The sequence below is a fragment of the Bufo bufo genome, chromosome 2 (genome assembly GCF_905171765.1).
Source record: "Bufo bufo chromosome 2, aBufBuf1.1, whole genome shotgun sequence".
NCBI classification, from domain to species: domain Eukaryota; kingdom Metazoa; phylum Chordata; class Amphibia; order Anura; family Bufonidae; genus Bufo; species Bufo bufo.
In genome coordinates this window covers 459,014,190-459,031,566 of record NC_053390.1, presented here as the reverse complement: position 1 = coordinate 459,031,566, position 17,377 = coordinate 459,014,190, and the positions used below count along the sequence as shown (strand labels likewise).

Below are 17,377 nucleotides of genomic sequence, written 5' to 3'. Positions count from 1 at the left end.
GTTGATGAGCCACAACTGTGTGAAAGTCATCTACTGCATGCAAGTCAGCTATTTTTAACTGGACTTCTACATGCAGCTGTCATATGCAAACAAAAGTGTTTTTTGCTCTACTATTTTTATTAACTAAATCTACTTTACATTGGAGCAACACGGCAACTTTGGGAGCAACAAGCACCATGTGACCAAAGATCGCTGAGTAGCAGCAGCTGTATCACAAGTGCATGGAGTAGCATGGCGGCCTGCAAGTTGCCACAGTCCGACTCTACTACATATCTTTAGTCATGTGGTGCTTGTTGTGGGCAAAGTCGCCATGTAACCCCAGCCTTATATGAAATGGACTATACTGACTGACTGGAAAACAGTAATTACCAGATACCCACCTGCCTTCCTTCCCATAGCAATATTTAGAGTTGGCATCAATAAGTACAGTTTCCTCAGTCCCCATAAGCTGCACGCAAAGGTCCAGAGCCTAGAAAGACACATAAAAGAATTGCCAGATCATTATTAAAAGTCTAATTTTAACTACTTCTCAACTGGAGCATTTGTCGCCCCAAAAGCATAACTGTCATTTATTTTTCTAAAGTGTACGGGCAGTGATATGAAATGTTTTCTATAAGAAATTAGCAGCCTATTCTCCAAATTATCGTTGGTAAGGACAGTCTGTATTCATAGTTCAGCATGGTAAAGTCCTGAAGACACTGCTGTCTGGACTGCCTCCCTCCTATAAAGGCCTAAAACTGACCATCTATATATTGTGCCCAATGTTGCTGCCATCTCTACATTGTACACGGTGAGCACAGACAGTGTATGTTCCCTCCGTATCCTCAGCGACTATGTAACCACTCACCAGGAGAGTGGGCAGTCTCCAGATATCACTGCCAGCCCTGGCACCTCCACTGCCAGCTGAGATGTGCATGCGTAACCACCAATCAATTCACACTCCTCTGAAACTTGGATAGTATTCATATTAATAGTAAATATGAAGTTAACTCTGGCTATGTGTTCTCAGGCTGACCAAATTATCGCATCCAGGTTCAAATTGTATCATGTCAAGATGCCTATGATGAAGCAGCCATGGTTGGCAGGCACACCAAAGGATCTGTTCAGGAGGCAAGTAATTTCACAATCCACTAGGCAGTTCTCATTTTAGGATGTGTTAACTCTTTTCCATCAGCATGTTGCTCTAAAAAAAAAAAATAATCCTGATTCTAATCCAAAGGGATAACCAATCCTTGTAATGTCAACTGTCTTGCCCACTGCCACCTTTAAAGGGGTTTTCTGGGATTTTGATGATGGCTTATCCTCAGGATTGGTAATCAATATCAGATCACCAGGGTCTGACTCCCGGGATCCAGACGATCACCTGTATGCAGAGGCCGCAGCACTTCATGAGCACTTAGGCCTCTTACCAGGCCATGCGACGTCACTATTTAATTGTAGGGGCCTGGGCTGCAATACTAAATCACAGCCGCTATGAAATGGACAGCGCTGTGCTTGGGAAGTTGCAAGGGGGCTGCAGCTCTCACAAGAGCTCCAGTGAGTGCCATGGCCTCCTCAAACTTCTAATGAAGAAGGGGGGGGGGGGGGGACGTTGGAAGTGGGAACCTCACCAACCTCATATTTACCATTACCTGGATAGGCCATCAATATGAAAATCCCAGAGAACCCCTTTAACACCATGTATGAATCTACAAACTAGATTACCTGGATCACATCACCATCTCCCAAAGTGAAAGTGAAGGAACCAGGGTCTTCTACAACACCACCATCTTCTAGGGAGGTCTTCAATCGCACAGTGACATCTTGTCCCTTTCGTGGTCTGCTTTCAGGACCCTTGCCTGGAGTCAATACTTTCTTTTTTAGAAGCCCATTACCTGTAGTTGAAAAAAAATAATATTAAGCTCTGTAAATTATGGCAAAATATTATATTGGTCTCATGTCGTGGACAATGGCAAAGAGGAGCCTATTGAGGCCCTATAAATTAATATCCATACAAACACACGTACTTATTCACTCCCTCCCCACTTGGTTTTTCCTGTTTTGTTGCATTACTACCTAGATTCCTAATTGTTATAATGGAGTGAAAACAATGACCTACTTTAATAACTACTGAAAAGTTATGAGGCGGATATGTATATATTTACCCCCTTTTCTATGAAACCTCTAAATAATGTCTGGTCTAAATAACCAAAGAACATCTGTTATCAGGAGCAGCTCTAATAAACCAAGACCATGTTCTTAGCTCACCTGAAAACAAAAAACAAAAACTATATTTGCTTTTAAATTGATGGCAAAAAACTTTAATAATCATGCAGATTAGTTTTGTACACCCAGGGCACTGCTGCTGACCTCTGTGTATGAATGATCCCATCCTTCAGCCTCCCAACCACTCCCTAGAAAATTGGATTGACAGGCCCAGGCATTACATATGTCACCTTGCCGGGCTCTGTCTTCATGTGCAGGCGCCGTGCGATTACACATCAGCACATGTGCAGTAGACTCCAGGCTCTACTACGCATGGGCCAATGTGTAACTGCATTGCTTTTGTGCAAGAGCGGGCCAGGCAAGATGAAGTCTCTAATGCCTGGCCCGGTCAATCAGCATCTGGAGGGAAAGGTTGGCTGGCTGAAAGAGGGGATCTTTTGTACACCGAGGGCAGTGGCAACAGCCTCATTGCACAGAACCATTAATCTGTTACTTCAGCACAATGGAGGCATTGATTTACAAAGCAAAGACCGTGTTTGCTTCAGGTGAGCCAACCCTTCTAACAGAATGGGCTCTAATCCCAGTGTCTAGATGTGCTTAGGTAATAGAGACATATCCCAGGAGACTTGCATCTGTATAATTGCTGCAAAAGGTGGCTCCACAAAGTATTGACTCTTAGGGCTCTTTCACATGGGCGGATGCCGTGCGGGTAATCTTCTGCGTGAAAGACAGCCAAGCCCCGTTCCGGACAGCAGAGACACGGAGCAGTAACACGATTGATAATGCTCTGTGCCTCTCTGTGATCTTTTTACTACAAAAATACGGTGACAACTTTATCTCTCTGTGATTTTGTAGTAAAAAGATCACAGAGAGGCTTGGAGCATTATCAATCATGTTACTGCTCCGTGTCTCTGCTGTCCGGAGCGAGGCTTGGCTCTCTTTCACGCAGCAGATTACCGCATCCGATTGTATGAAAGAGCCCTTAGGCCTCATGCACACTGCCATTGTTGGGCAGTGCCCATGCTGTGGACCGTAATGCACGGACACAGACCATGTGCCTGCCGTATGAGGACCCATTCACGTGACGGTCCACACCGCAAAAATGCAGTGCATGCAATACTTTTTTGCAGTGCAGATGCACGGACAGAAACCCACCAAAGCCCTCCATAGTGCTTCCGTGCCCCGGTTCCACACCATAACTTCCGGATTTCGAACCCATTAAAGTGAATGGGTCTGCATCCATGATACGGTGCACAAACGGCCGGTGCCCGTATATTGCGGACATGACAACAGCCGTGTGCATGAGGCCTTAGGGGTACTTAAGCTGTTTTTGTCTTAATTATTGCTTGTTTCACATTAAAATATATTTTGCACCTTTAAAAAGAAGCATGTAGCATAAATAAAACGGTATAAAGCACTGTAGGTATACATATATACAGGTACACACACATCTTACAGCCCAAACACATATGTATACATGGTAAAAAGAAACAATGCAATACTCTTAAGGCCCAGTGGGGGACACAACAGACCATAGCGGCTGAAATTGGGAAAATCAGTATGTGTGGTTTCCAGTCCCCTGTGTTGGGATCACATTTCTGTGTTAGTACTCTATGCAGACTGCAATGTATCCCAGAGTCTTGGTAGCTTATTGCTGGACCTAGGAGACCAGGTACAGGATGAATGTGCTTACACCCTGCGTGATAGAGTTTCCAGTCTGTTCTTCATAACTCTCGATGATGGACAATTCCCATCCACAATACACTGAATGTCCTGCATTGCCACTTGTGTAATATCACTCAGGACGCATACCAGGAAAGCCATCCACTCACGTAACCAACGGGATATACAGTTCACCAACTCTGGCGTTAAAAATGACACGTTTGTGGTATGAGGGGCTTGCACTCCCACCTACCGTCTTCCAAATGCAGCCTCTAACTTGATATAAATCTTGGTCTCCTACACAAGTTCACATTTTTCTTGGAGTACATTTTTTGAATCAAGTCGATGGATCATATTTTTTTCTTTAGGACTCAAATAGGTAGAGGGGCTACATACCTCCAATCTTACAGCATCGACCATTACAGGTCACAGTTTTTTCAATCAGTTTAGATGCTTGGCTAAATGTAAAATATTAAATGAATTTGAATAAAATGGGGGAAATGCAGATAATTTTGTCACTTTCGTAAAAAGTGCTCAAACTAAATTTATCAATTATATTTAACATATAGTAAATACAGCAGAAAGATGGTAATTAAGCTTCGAGCTGAGCCCTATGAAATAGACTTGAAGCTAAAAATATACTGCCTGACAACCTCAATAAAACAACTGTGGTGGATAGACAGTGGGCACCTAGTGACGTTATTGAGCTCAAAGCTGGACTGTCAGAAACCAAGAGTAAAAGCAACTTAGAGGTAAGGTAACGTCAGTCCACTTTTTGGACTGTGGTGAAAATACCATTATGTAGATTTAAAAGAAAAAAATATATATTTCTACAGAATCTAAAACAAAAATCAAAAATACATACATATTTATAGAAAATAAAATATTAAAAAAGAACAAAACAAAGAGACACTTTGTTGAATTTCGCCAACATAAATCCCATTTCTGTTCTTGGTAAAATCTAGATAAATCATGAACACAGGTCTCAGATGACAAGCTACAGTCAGGAAAATTGGACAAGTAATCTGTCAACAGAATTACAGAAAATAGCATATTCGGGACGTGCCTCAGTACTATTGCAGTGTTTAATGATATGGAAAATGTTTTCAAACTTTTTTGTACCCCGTAATAAAGACATTGGCGCACATTTAAGGAGTTGTCCAGTTTCAAGCGGAAGCTGGACAACGAAGGGGATTGAGACCTGTAATAAAGAATACATGATTACGTACCTGGCAGATCCCATGCCAGCACTCTGGTTCTCCAGGCATGGCTGTGTTTTCCCAGCTGAGCAGTGACATCCCATCAACAAGTGACCACTGCGTCCAATCACTCGCTTCTTCAATCCATCGCTGAGGCCAGTGATTGGCTGCAGCAGTTACATGCTGCTGACATCACTGCTGCATACAGAAAAATAGTCCTACAAGGACAACCCGAGCAGCAGCACAGGACCTGCAGGTAAGGCTGAATTCACATCAGCATTCAGCCTCTCCGTAGAAAGGACGGATTCGGCACATAACTGAGCCGAATGGAGCCCATAGACTATAATGGGGTCTGATAGGTTTCCGCTCGGAGGAAGATTTTTGAAGCAGAGATAAAAGTCGTGCATGCAGGAATCTTCCTCTGAGCGGAAACCTAACGGACCCCATTATAGTCTATGGGGTCTTTAGGTTCCGTTCGGCTCAGTTATGTGCCGAATCAGTCCTTTCCATTCTCCTTCTCCTATAACGTGAACTCAGCCTAAGTAATCATCTATCCATCTTTATTACAGATCAAGCCAATAAGTTGTCTGATTCTATCTTGAAACCAGACAACCCCTTCAACTAATGTGAATGCATATACATTTTAGTTTAAGTAGCACCAAAATGTTTGGACATCTATCCAACAAGGGATTGTGGCATACTGGGATTGGTCTAGCATTACTTCATTTTGTGCCAAAACTGTACTGGCGTAAAATTCTGTCACAAGTAAGCCGATCGGTGGTATAGAGCCATAAAAAAAAGGCTATCCCTGAACCACATTTTTATCATCCAGCAGCCTAAGCCACTGTGATAAATCTGGTACAGATCTAGACTGTCTGATTACGCTATCTACAGGATTAAAGGGATTCTCCAGCCATTTCATCTAATGCGTTGTTACTAACCTGTGGAAGGCAGATCTTTCAGACAGTACTTACCCGTCCCTGGCTCCGCTGATATCGCCATCCACGCTGCGCTCACACAAGCTGAAGGCTCTTCTGTCCAGCTCCCAACTGGATATAGCCTCTTTTTACTCTAATCCAGCTGGACAGGAAAAGAAGAGGCCACATCTGGTCGGGAGCCAGTCACAAGAGCCTTCAGCTAGTGAGAGCACAGTGTGAACTGCGATATCAGCGGAGCCAGGGACAGGTAAGTACTAAGTAAAAGATCCACCTTCTACAGGTTGGTAACAACTATGCACTAGGTGAAATGGCCAGAGCATTCCTTTAATGCATTTCCTCATTGTGTATTATAAGTTCTGTCAATATCTAAAGAAAAATAAATGGTGTCAGGCATTGAGTTGTCATGAAAGGGTGGTGAACAGTGCAGGACTGGCCTCCACCCGCACCACTGTCCCTACCTATTCACATAATCAGTCCTAAGTGATGGCACACAACTGGACGGCAGTCCCTTCCAAACTAAGTGCAGGGGCCCAAACCAAATTGGCAAAGAGTAGTGAATCAGGAAGAGGTAGAAACTAGACCGCCAAAATGAGGACTGGATCAATATCCAAAATCGGATACAAATACACAACAAAGAGAAACCAGGAGAACACGTCAGAGACAAAGTCAGCAGGCAAAGACTGGGTCACAAACTAGCAGAGTCAAATACCAGGAGGTCTAGTCAGAGACAAAATCAGTAATCCGAAGCAAAGCTCAGTGATCGTTAGTAGCAAACACACGGCTATCTAGTGGGGCACAGAATACCAATCACAGGCGCCTGCTGCCAGTAGCTGCCTGTTTAAATAGCTTGCCTGGGGAGGAATGTGATGCTGGCACAGAGCCTCATTGGTCCGGCGTCCTAGCTTCCTGATAGGACAAGCAGCCCTTCTGCCAGCAGGGCTAATTGTGTACCAACAGAGTGATGCCTGTGCACCCGCCATATTGCGGCTAGACTCGCCGCAGGAGCGCAGACATGTAAGTGTGTGACATGAGTATTACATAATTATATTTGAAACCAAAAATCTGCCCTAACTAGAACAGCGGTCTGCTTGAATGAACTGCTCATGTATGTGCTGCGTTGTCCTGCATCCATCTAGACCAGTGGTTGCGAACCTATGGCAAGGGTTCCAGAGGCAGCGCTCAGAGCCCTCTCTGTGGGCACCCACACCCTGGAAAAAGTCTATTGTGTATCAATATGCCAGGGTGCACTATGAACAGAACAGACAGTGCATTGAATGTAGGCAGGCTATTATAGCTAAATGATAAAGTACATGGAAGATATACTAGATTGGACTGAAGTATTCAGGGTAAATTGCAGTGTTGGCACTTCACGATAGATAAGTGGGTTTTGGGTTGCAGTTTGGGCACTCGGTCTGTAAAAGGTTCGTCGTCACTGGTCTAGACCCACATCTCCTGTGACTATCAACATTCGATCACTGCCAGTTCTTTACAGATGAACTGATGATTACTCCACCTCACACCAGGGCTATATAACCAGACTCCGGCACATCAAGGCTCAGGAGTTACCTGGGAAAACCGCCAGCAAGACCAGCAGCAACACAATGACCCTGACTCATTACATATAAATGATACTTAATACACCGGTGGCTTGTAATGGGATGCCATGTCCATGTGCAGTAAATGGGGATGTCAGCTTGGACTATTCAGCACTAGAACACTGGATCATACATAATTCCACGTCTCCTGGCAAATCCTGGTGGTGCCGCTAATGAGCTCCCAGCACAGGGACCCCCAAACCTCAGCGTTGTTATTCCACCTGTGCTTAATAGGGAGATTTAAAGCCACTCACTTCACCTGTCCTTAAATATTCACCATTTCCCCATATCCTGCAAATGACGTCTGTCCTCCCTGGCCGGCCGGATTAGTCCTACATCTCGTAAATCACCTCCACCCGTCACACTGGCTGCCTGTAATGGCTTCCTGTGGGTCTCCTATATTTCACTGGGGTGACAGCTAATATATTCCCAACATCAGTGCTCAGTGCTGAGACTCCTGGCAGGCTGACTATTAATGGCTTTCTGAATGGAAATAATCATTGACTGCTACTCCCTCCGGTGTCTCGGGATCACCTCACCTGCAGTGTAGGGCGTTTGTGCATTATTTAACTCTGCTTCATTAGGAAATCTCTTCAAGAATAATAGACTGCAGAAAAGGAGTTGGTTTAAGAATATGGTTCCCAGACATGGAGACTCAGCTCCAGGCATTTTCCCACTAGCAGGAGCCTCGATACTACAGTGTACCCGGTGCCATGATCTTCTGCACATACAGTAGTCAGATCAGCACATGGTCTTCTTCACCCACTGAGCTTCGTGAAGGGCAGTCCACCTACTAACATGCAGTTCCAGTGCTGGAATGGGCAATTCTGCAGACAGGGGTTATGCCACGATTGATGTAGAAAATGAAAATCAAACATCATATAGTACATTACTAGGGATGAACGAGCTTCTGTTTTCAAGTTCGGCGTACAAGGTTGGGGTTATCTAAGAATTATGGTCCGTGGAAGCGGAATCCATAACGGAATTCTTAGATAACCCGAACCTTTGTACGCCGAACTTGAAAACAGAAGTTTGCTCAACACTATACATGACCATTCTAACAAGGCTAGAACCAGCCCTGTGCCACACATGGGTCCAGAGATCTCCACATTCAGCACTCAAATTGCTCTGCTAGATTATCTTCAGCCTGGCAGCTCAGGGGGCATGTCCTTTCTACTGCAGCTTTCTCCCTATAACTGCCACTGATTCTAACAGAACATAAGGCTGGTGGCAGTTGAAGATTTAAACTGCAGTGAGACGGCCAAAAATAAGGAAAAGAACAAACAGCAGGTGGCGCTATGAAGATACAGTTACTGAATAGCTCACTGGCTATACAACATATTTTTATGAAATGCAATTACCAAAGTATTCAGATCCAGGTGCTGGCGTTTCCTATGCTGGAGTGAGATGCGCCTCATTTAGTGAGAGGCAGATGACTCTTTATAAGCAAGGCTACTTTCACACTCGCGTTTTGGCTTTCTGTTTGCGAGATCCGTCATGGGCTCTCACAAACGGTCCAAAACGGAACAGTTTTGCTCTAATGCATTCTGAATGGAAAAGGATCCGTTCAGAATGCATCAGTTTGCCTCCGATCAGTCTCCATTCCACTCTGGAGGCGAAACTGAACCAAACGTGCCAGATTGTGTCAGAAAAAACGGATCCCTCCCCATTGACTTACATTGGGTGCCGTTTTCGCTGACACAATAGAAAACGGATCCGTTCAATGGTGTTTGTGACGGATCCATCTTGGCTATGTTACAGATAATACAAACAGATCCGTTCATGACGGATGGATACGGTTGTATTATTGTAACGGATACATTTTTTGCAGATCCATGACGGATCCGCCCAAAACGCGAGTGTGAAAGTAGCCTTATACATATTATGCACATTTCTGGCCCTCCGAGCACTAGAAACTCAAATCTTCACCAGCTACGTCACGCTTTCACCCTGTTTAACACATACATTTGGAAAAAAGCCTTCTACACTATGCTTTTTCCATCCTGCATAGTCCAGTAAACACATATACGTTAATGAATACATATTTTTTTTCTTTTTACTATGGGATTCTATGGTGACGGATGCCACTATATGGCATTCGTTTAATGTATATGTTTCTTGTATACATTAAATGGCAGACAAAAACGTGATGGGAACCCAGCTTTACAGGTAAAAAAAAAATGACAGATCCGACTTCATATGTGTAAGAACCCTAACAGTGATCAGAGTTCTGGGAACATTATCAAGAGAACACTATAAGAGAAGATAAATTATCATGTTTTCATTTTGCTAAAGTCAATCCTCAAACCAACTATTAACCCCTTAATGCATAATGCTGTACATGTATGACATTATGCGCAATTGCTTGTATGGAGGAGGCCACTGTGCTAAGCCCACTTCATAAGCGGCGGGTGCCGGCTGTATTATACAGCAGGTACCAGTCCGCAATGACCAGGATTGGTGAGGATGCGAAACCGGTCTTTTAACCCCTCAAATGCTGTGTTCAATAGTGATCACAGCATCTGTGCAGTTAAGCAGAGGGGGGCGGCTCCCTCTGCCTTCCGATCTGAGTAGGGTTGTTGTGATACTATAAAAAAGTATTGCGATACTCGGTACCATTTGATACCACGCGAAAAAAATAAAACACAAATAAAGCAGCGTGCATTCCGCATTTTATGGAACGTCCAGCCCATAATCGAACAAGGGACAAGGTGACAAAAAAATGCATAATCGTGCGATTTTTATTTTTTCTGTTATGGCGTTCACCGCATAGGAGATTTTTTGAAATATTTTACCGTAATAGTTTGGACTTTTTTGGGCATGGCGAAATGTAATATATGTTTATTTATTGTTTATATATTTTATATGTAAAATTGGGAAAAGGGGTGATTTATACTTAACATTTTGGTGTTTTTTTAATTTTTTTATTTAATAACTATTTCCCCCCTTAGGGGCTAGAACCTGGGATCTTTTCATCCCTTGTCCTATTCAGCCTACCTATTCAGCCTAATAGAGATCTATTAGGGTGAATAGGACTTCACACTCTCCCTGCTGCCCTGTGCATAGTACACACAGCAGCAGGGAGCTTACCATGGCAGCCAGGGCTTCAGTAGCGTCCTGGCTGCCATTGTAACTGATTGGAACCCCAGGATTACACTGCTGGGGCTCCGATCAGAAGCTGCCACTGCCCCACCAATGAGGAGGAGGGGAGGGGAATACTGGGCGGTTGTGGTAGGCGCATTACGCCACTAAAGTTTTTAGAACTGGGGGGGCGCACTGCGCCACCAATGAAGATAAGTAACCTTTTAATACAAATACAGGAGGCGGGTGCCGGCGGCAGAATTACATAGCCGGCACCCGACCTCTATGAAAGGGCGCTGCGATCCGCGGCAGTTAACCCCTCAGGTGCCGCGCCTGATGGGTTAACTGCAGCGGATCACATCGCCCTGTCATAGAGGTCGGGTGCTGACTATGTGATTCTGCCTCTGGCACCTGCCGCCTATATTTGTATTAATGAGTGAGATATCATCATTGGTGGCGCAGTGGTCACAGCCCCTCCTCCTCCCCTCTCTCTTCCTTTTGGCAGCAGCAGAGGCACAGGGGGGAGGGAAAGACTCCTTCTCCCCTTGCTGCTGAGAACATGGCGCGCGCTGAGAGCAGTGTGTGACATGTTCTCTGATAGTAAGCTGGACAGTAGCGCAGCCTAGTATCGGTATATGTCAAATCCCGGTATCGAATCGATACCGGTACTAAAGTATCGATTGGGTATCGTTAATTCGATACCCGCTACAACCCTAGACCTGAGCCTCCACAGTCGGGGAGCTCCGATCATTTAACATGACAGCCTGGGGCCTGCTGAAGCTTCCCAGCACTGTCCTTGTAACCTGCCTGTAAAGTCGTGCACGATGCACAGCTTCACAGGCAGGCATAGACCATAATAGCTCTAAATTATGGTCTATAGGACAAGCGATCAGAAGATAGAAGGTTATAGCTCCCTTAGGGCCTATAAATTACTGAGTAAAAAGTAAAAAAAAAAAAAAAAAAATTATAAAAAAAAAATATATATATATATATATATATATAAAAAAAATTCAAAATCACACCCTTTTCCCAATTTTACATATAAAAGTATATAAACAGGGGGGGGCATGGCCAACTGCCGACATGAGCGCACGCACTTGAAGCCTGCTCCGAGCCCCGTACTGAATCCTGCAGCATCCTGACATACTGGCCGCTCCAAACACCGAGTGGCAAGTGCAGAAGAGGAGGAGAAGGCGGCCTGGGAAGGTGACGATGGGCCCCAGCAAAGTGCAATCAGCGGCTGAAAAGCTGAAAGAGTATGTGAGGCAGGAGGCCCAAAATGGCGCCGTCGCCCCTGCTACACCGCGGGCAGCAGTCACGCGAGGTCAAGCAGCGCAGCAGACAGAGGCGGAAGGCTTAGGGGAGCCAGAGGTAACCCTAAAAACTGTCTCTCATCAGCTCCTGGCAGCAATCTCCACTTGTCAGACATCGCTTACCTGCAAAATAGAGGAAGTGAAGGTGGATCTGGGCCTGCTGAGACAAGATGTGCAGCAGCTCAGGGAGCGAGTGCGTCACACAGAAGACAGGGTCTCAGCTCTAGAAGACCTCACAAGACCGCTTGTAAGCAGAGTGAATGATGTGGAGAGGTCTGTGAATTTATGGCAACAAAAGTGTGATGATCTTGAGAACAGAGTCAGACGTAACGTCGTCAGGATCCTGGGACTGCCAGAGAGAGCGGAGATCTGGCTACTTTTCTGGAACTTTGGTTCAAGGCACAATTTACTAAAGCGCCATTTTCAGGCGCCTGCGCCGTTGAAAGAGCGCACCGGGTTCCTGCTAGACCTCCCCCTCCAGTAGCCCCCCCAAGGCCTCTACTGGCGCGAATGCTTAATTGGAAAGACAGAGATCTCATTTTGAGTCAAGCAAGGAATAAGCGGGACATCAAACATGAAAGTGCGAATATATCGCTGTTTCCTGACTTTTCAGCTGAGCTGCAAAAGAAAAGAGCCACCTTCATCTCGGTCAAGCGTCGGCTACGTGATTTAAACCTGCAATACTCCATGGCCTATCCGGCACGTCTTCGGGTGATAGATGGAGAGAAGACGGTCTTTTTTGTTGATCCCAAGGAGGCGGAGGAATGGATCTCCAAGAGGCCGAGTCGTCCAGGGCCTCACTGATGCTTTTGCCTCCGAAGATGCCGCAAGTATCCTGTTCACACTGACATGCTTCACTGCTAGATGTGTTCCGATGACTTTTAACATCAATGTCCGGGACTAGGGAGAAATCCCCTCATTTTATACTAGCACAGTGGCTGAGCGAATAGTACCACATTTTATTATGTTGGCGAAGGCGCCATTACTCTTCTATCCTTCCCCTCATTGCCTCACCCCTTCCCCTCCCTCCCCTCTCTCTATTCTCCTTTATCTAATCAATATATGTGCACGCAGTATGCAATACTATCCCATTGTGGCGGGGCCGAGCATACACCTGCATAGATTTAACATCACATTGCACTATGCAGGTCTCCGGTAACTCAGCCACATTACAGGATGGCATTAATGTCATCACTTACAGGTTCATTCATTTATCTGTTACTCTACAGTTAAGTTTTACACTGCTTACTCTGTTTAAGGCCTGTTGCACTAGTCACATTACTTCAGCACAGAGGGTATATGAGAGGGTCCTCATTCTCCTGAAGAGGGGGTGCTGGGGTATCTGTAGAATAAGCTATTAATGTACCGATGGCAGATTTAAATGTTGTCTCCTGGAATGTAAGAGGTTTGGGCAGCCCTAGAAAAAGGATTGCTGTATTCTCTCATCTCCGACAGTATAATCCTCACAACTTGGGGTTGCAGGAAACTCACCTGACGCCAGAAACAGGGAATAGAATTAAGAAGCCATGGGTCCAGTGGTCTCTGAACGCGTATGGATCTACGCAAACGGTGGTGGATCCTGAGGGGCAGTATATTCTTGTTTATGCATTCATTAATTGTGCTCCGTATGTTGTGGTTAATATATATAAATCCCCCCCCCCCCCCGCCACTATAACCATATTCCAGGTGGTGATGAGCTTCTCTGCGCAATACCCCAATGCCAAATTTCTCTGCATGGGAGATTTTAATCTAGTGATGCATGAAGACATGGATAGATTTCACTCAGTGGGGAGAGGAGGTGATTGCACTCAGCATGCCACTAACCTTTCTAGAATGATTAACGAACTGGGGTGGTTGGATTTGTTGAGACTGAGGCATCCACTTCAGAGGGAGTACTCCTGCTTCACTCCAGCTAGAGGTGCACTATCCAGGATTGATTATCTTCTGGGCAGTGCCGCAGTATACACAGATCTCAAAGATATTAGTTATGGATCACAAGGGCCCTCGGATCACGCACCGTTTTTTGCTCAAATTAGACTTCAGGATAGTGTCAAACAGAGTGTCAAGACGCGCGTTCATCCATTCTGGTTGTCCCTTATGACCACGAATGATAGAATCCCTGATCAGCTTCAGCTATTTCTGGAGGTGCAGGATGAGATGACGGATGAATTGCTACTCTGGGAGACATTGAAGGCTTACTTGAGAGGGTGTCTCAAGTCATCTATCTCCTATATCAAAAGAGACTCAGCACACAAAGAGCTGGAGCTACATGCTAATTGCAAGGAGGCAGAGAACTCATTCAGGTCTAATCCCTCTGAAGTGAATAGGCAGGACTGGATGCTTAAAGGTAGGCTTTACATGATGCACCTCAAGGAAATTGTGAGCGTAAATTATTCTTTTTAAAACAGCAATCCTTTGAGTCGGGTAATCAGGCGGGTAAACTGCTTGCTCACATTGTACGCAGTAATAGTTTGTCCCCCCCGGTCATTAGAATAAAGAACTCTGAGGGTCTAGTGGTAGAATCAGTTAGCGAGATATTGGGATGCTTCAAAGGATTCTATCAAGAGCTCTATAAGTCTGCAGCTCACTACACACCTCAAGAGCTGGGTTCCTACTTAACGCAGGTAGCACACCCTCAGCTTAGTGATGAGGACAGGAGTCTACTAGAGGCTGACATTTCATTAGATGAAATTCAAATGGCAATAAAGGAGCTGCCAGCAGGCAAAGCGCCTGGCCCGGACGGGATCCCGGTAGAAGTGTACTCTAAATATGTTGATGTATTAGGGCCCCAACTTCTTAAACTATATTTAGCCACTCAGCAAAGACACCGGCTACCAGAATCTATGTATGATGCTACTATAGTGGTGATCCTGAAGCCAGACAAAGACCCTTTGGAGTGTGGGTCTTATAGACCAATTTCGCTACTGAATCTAGACTATAAAATACTCACAAGACTGCTGGCTACTAGATTAAACAAGGTAATCAACACTATAGTACATAAAGATCAGTCAGGTTTTCTACCGGGCAGGTCAACGTCTGATAACATTAGGAGAGCACAGGTCATCGCGCAGATAGGAGTGGCAGGAGATAAGCATTAGGCCCTGGCATCGTTGGACACAGCCAAAGCTTTTGATGTATTTGTTAGAAGTGTTGCAGAACTTTGGATTTGGCCCTAAGTTTATCAAGTGGGTGGAGATACTATACCGACTTCCCAAAGCAAACATACTAGTGAATGGATCACTCTGAGTTTTTGGAACTTCATAGAGGCACTAGGCAAGGGTGCCCCCTGTCGCCGCTGCTGTTCGCCATAACATCTCGCCCTAAGAATCAAATAGGACCCGGTTTTTAGATGGGTGAGCATGGGAGATAGAACAGATAAAGTTGGATTATATGCAGATGATCTCCTTCTCTTTATAGATGAACCTGACACTACGCTCCCTAGAGCGATTGATATAATAGAAAGGTTTGGAGAGTACTCGGGTTTACACATAAATTAGATTAAATCAGCACTTATGCCCCTGTGGGCACACACGTGGCCCTCGCAATACTGCAATTTACCGGTTGTAGAACGTTTCAAGTATCTAGGAATTATGATCACCAGGGATCCCCAACTGGCGTACTCCTTAAATATAGCGCCCTTGGAATCCCTGTTTACTGATAAATTCAGAACATGGAAATCCCTACCGTTATCAACTATGGGAGACTAAATCTGGTCAAAATGATTCTATTGCCTAAAGGGCTATACCTCCTGGTGCATGCATGCACACCGATATCGCAGGGATTCTTTGGTCGCATTCATTCATTAGTAGCTAACTTCATTTGGGGGGAATCTAGAAGGAAGCTTTCCCTTAGGCCTAGTTCACACGAACGTATGGCTTTTATAGTTTTTTGCGGTCCGTTTTTCACTGATCCGTTGTTCCGTTTTTGAGTTCCGTTGTGTTTCCGTTTCTTTTCCGTTTTTCCGTTTCGTTTTTCCGTATGGCATATACAGTGTACAGTAATTACATAGAAAAAATTGGGCTGGGCATAACATTTTCAATAGATGGTTCAGCAAAAAACGGAACGGAAACGGAAGACATACGGATGCATTTCCGTATGTGTTCCGTTTTTTTTGCGGACCCATTGACTTGAATGGAGCCACGACCCGTGATTTACGGCCAAATATAGGACAAGCTCTATCTTTCAACGGAACGGAAAAACGGAAATACGGAAACGGAATGCATACGGAACACATTCCGTTTTTTTTTGCGGAACCATTGAAATGAACGGACCGTATACGGACCACAAAAAAACGGCCCGTACACCCGCAAAAAAAACGTTTGTGTGAACTAGGCCTTAAAGTCCTGCACAGATCTAAGCTAGAGGGCGGAGCCGCCTTGCCTGATTTCTTCCTGTATTATCTAGCCGGTCAGTTGAAATTCTTATCTCCCTGGATCCTAACGTCAGAATTGCCAAATGCGGAATACTATCTAAGGGAATATCTGAGCATGTCTTCCCTGTGGCCACTGCCAGAGGGGTCACGGTCTGTTCCTACACGCTTGCTTCCTATACACAAATTGGCCCACCAGGTGTGGAGTGCTGCCAAGATGCAATCATTTAAGGATCTCCCGGATGATATACCGATATGGGACAACCCCATGTTCGCACATCTGAAAGAATTAGAGGGAGGGAATCTGTGGAAGTCCCACGGGGTTCTTATCCTGAGAGACCTATATGTCGGGGGCACTCTTTGTTCCTTTTCGCAGATGCAGGAGAAGTTTGAGTTACCTCGTAATTTTTTCTTTAGATATCTGCAGCTGAGGCACGCGTTAATAGCTCAATTTGGGGCGATAGACTGGAAAATTTCAAAATACCCTTTAATAGGTGTTCTAAGATCACAGGGTCCGAGGGGTATTATCTCTGTGCTCTATACACATCTGCTCAATAACCGGATGCTGATGAACCCTCTCGCTGTCGAGGAAAAGTGGAAAAATTCCATACCTTCTCTGACGGCTGATGACTGGAATGAAGCCCTGATGGCTCCGGTAAAAGTTTCCCCATCAATTAATAATAGGCGGATTCAGCTGTTTATTCTGCACAGAAGTTACGTCACGCCCACTAGACTGCACAAAATGGGCAGACTACCTCACAATAGGTGTCACAGATGCTTGCAGGATAATGCCGACTTCTGGCATCTCATGTGGGATTGCACGCACTTACAAGGCTTCTGGAGAGCGGTCACAGAGGTGCTGACAACTTTGGTCCCCACTGCAGCACCGCTCTGCCCTAAAGTCTGTGTTTTGGGAATATTAGATGAGGAAACCTGGGGGCATCATCACAAGGTATTCTTGAGTGAGACTTTATTCTTTGCTAGAAAAGCCATTGCCCTGAGGTGGATGGCTGAC

The 17,377-nt window shown here is 45.0% G+C and overlaps 1 protein-coding gene across 2 annotated transcripts in view; it reads right to left on the bottom strand.

Moving 5' to 3' along the window:
• The window catches only part of FKBP8 (FKBP prolyl isomerase 8), a 69,617-nt gene that overhangs the window by 30,701 nt on the left and 21,539 nt on the right, over nt 1-17,377 (bottom strand). For both annotated transcript variants that reach the window (XM_040417635.1, XM_040417636.1), the window contains 2 exons: nt 1,705-1,874; nt 381-469 (listed from right to left, as the gene is read on the bottom strand). In XM_040417635.1, coding sequence (XP_040273569.1) covers nt 381-469; nt 1,705-1,874 — 259 coding nt within the window. The remainder of the gene's footprint in view (nt 1-380; nt 470-1,704; nt 1,875-17,377) is intronic.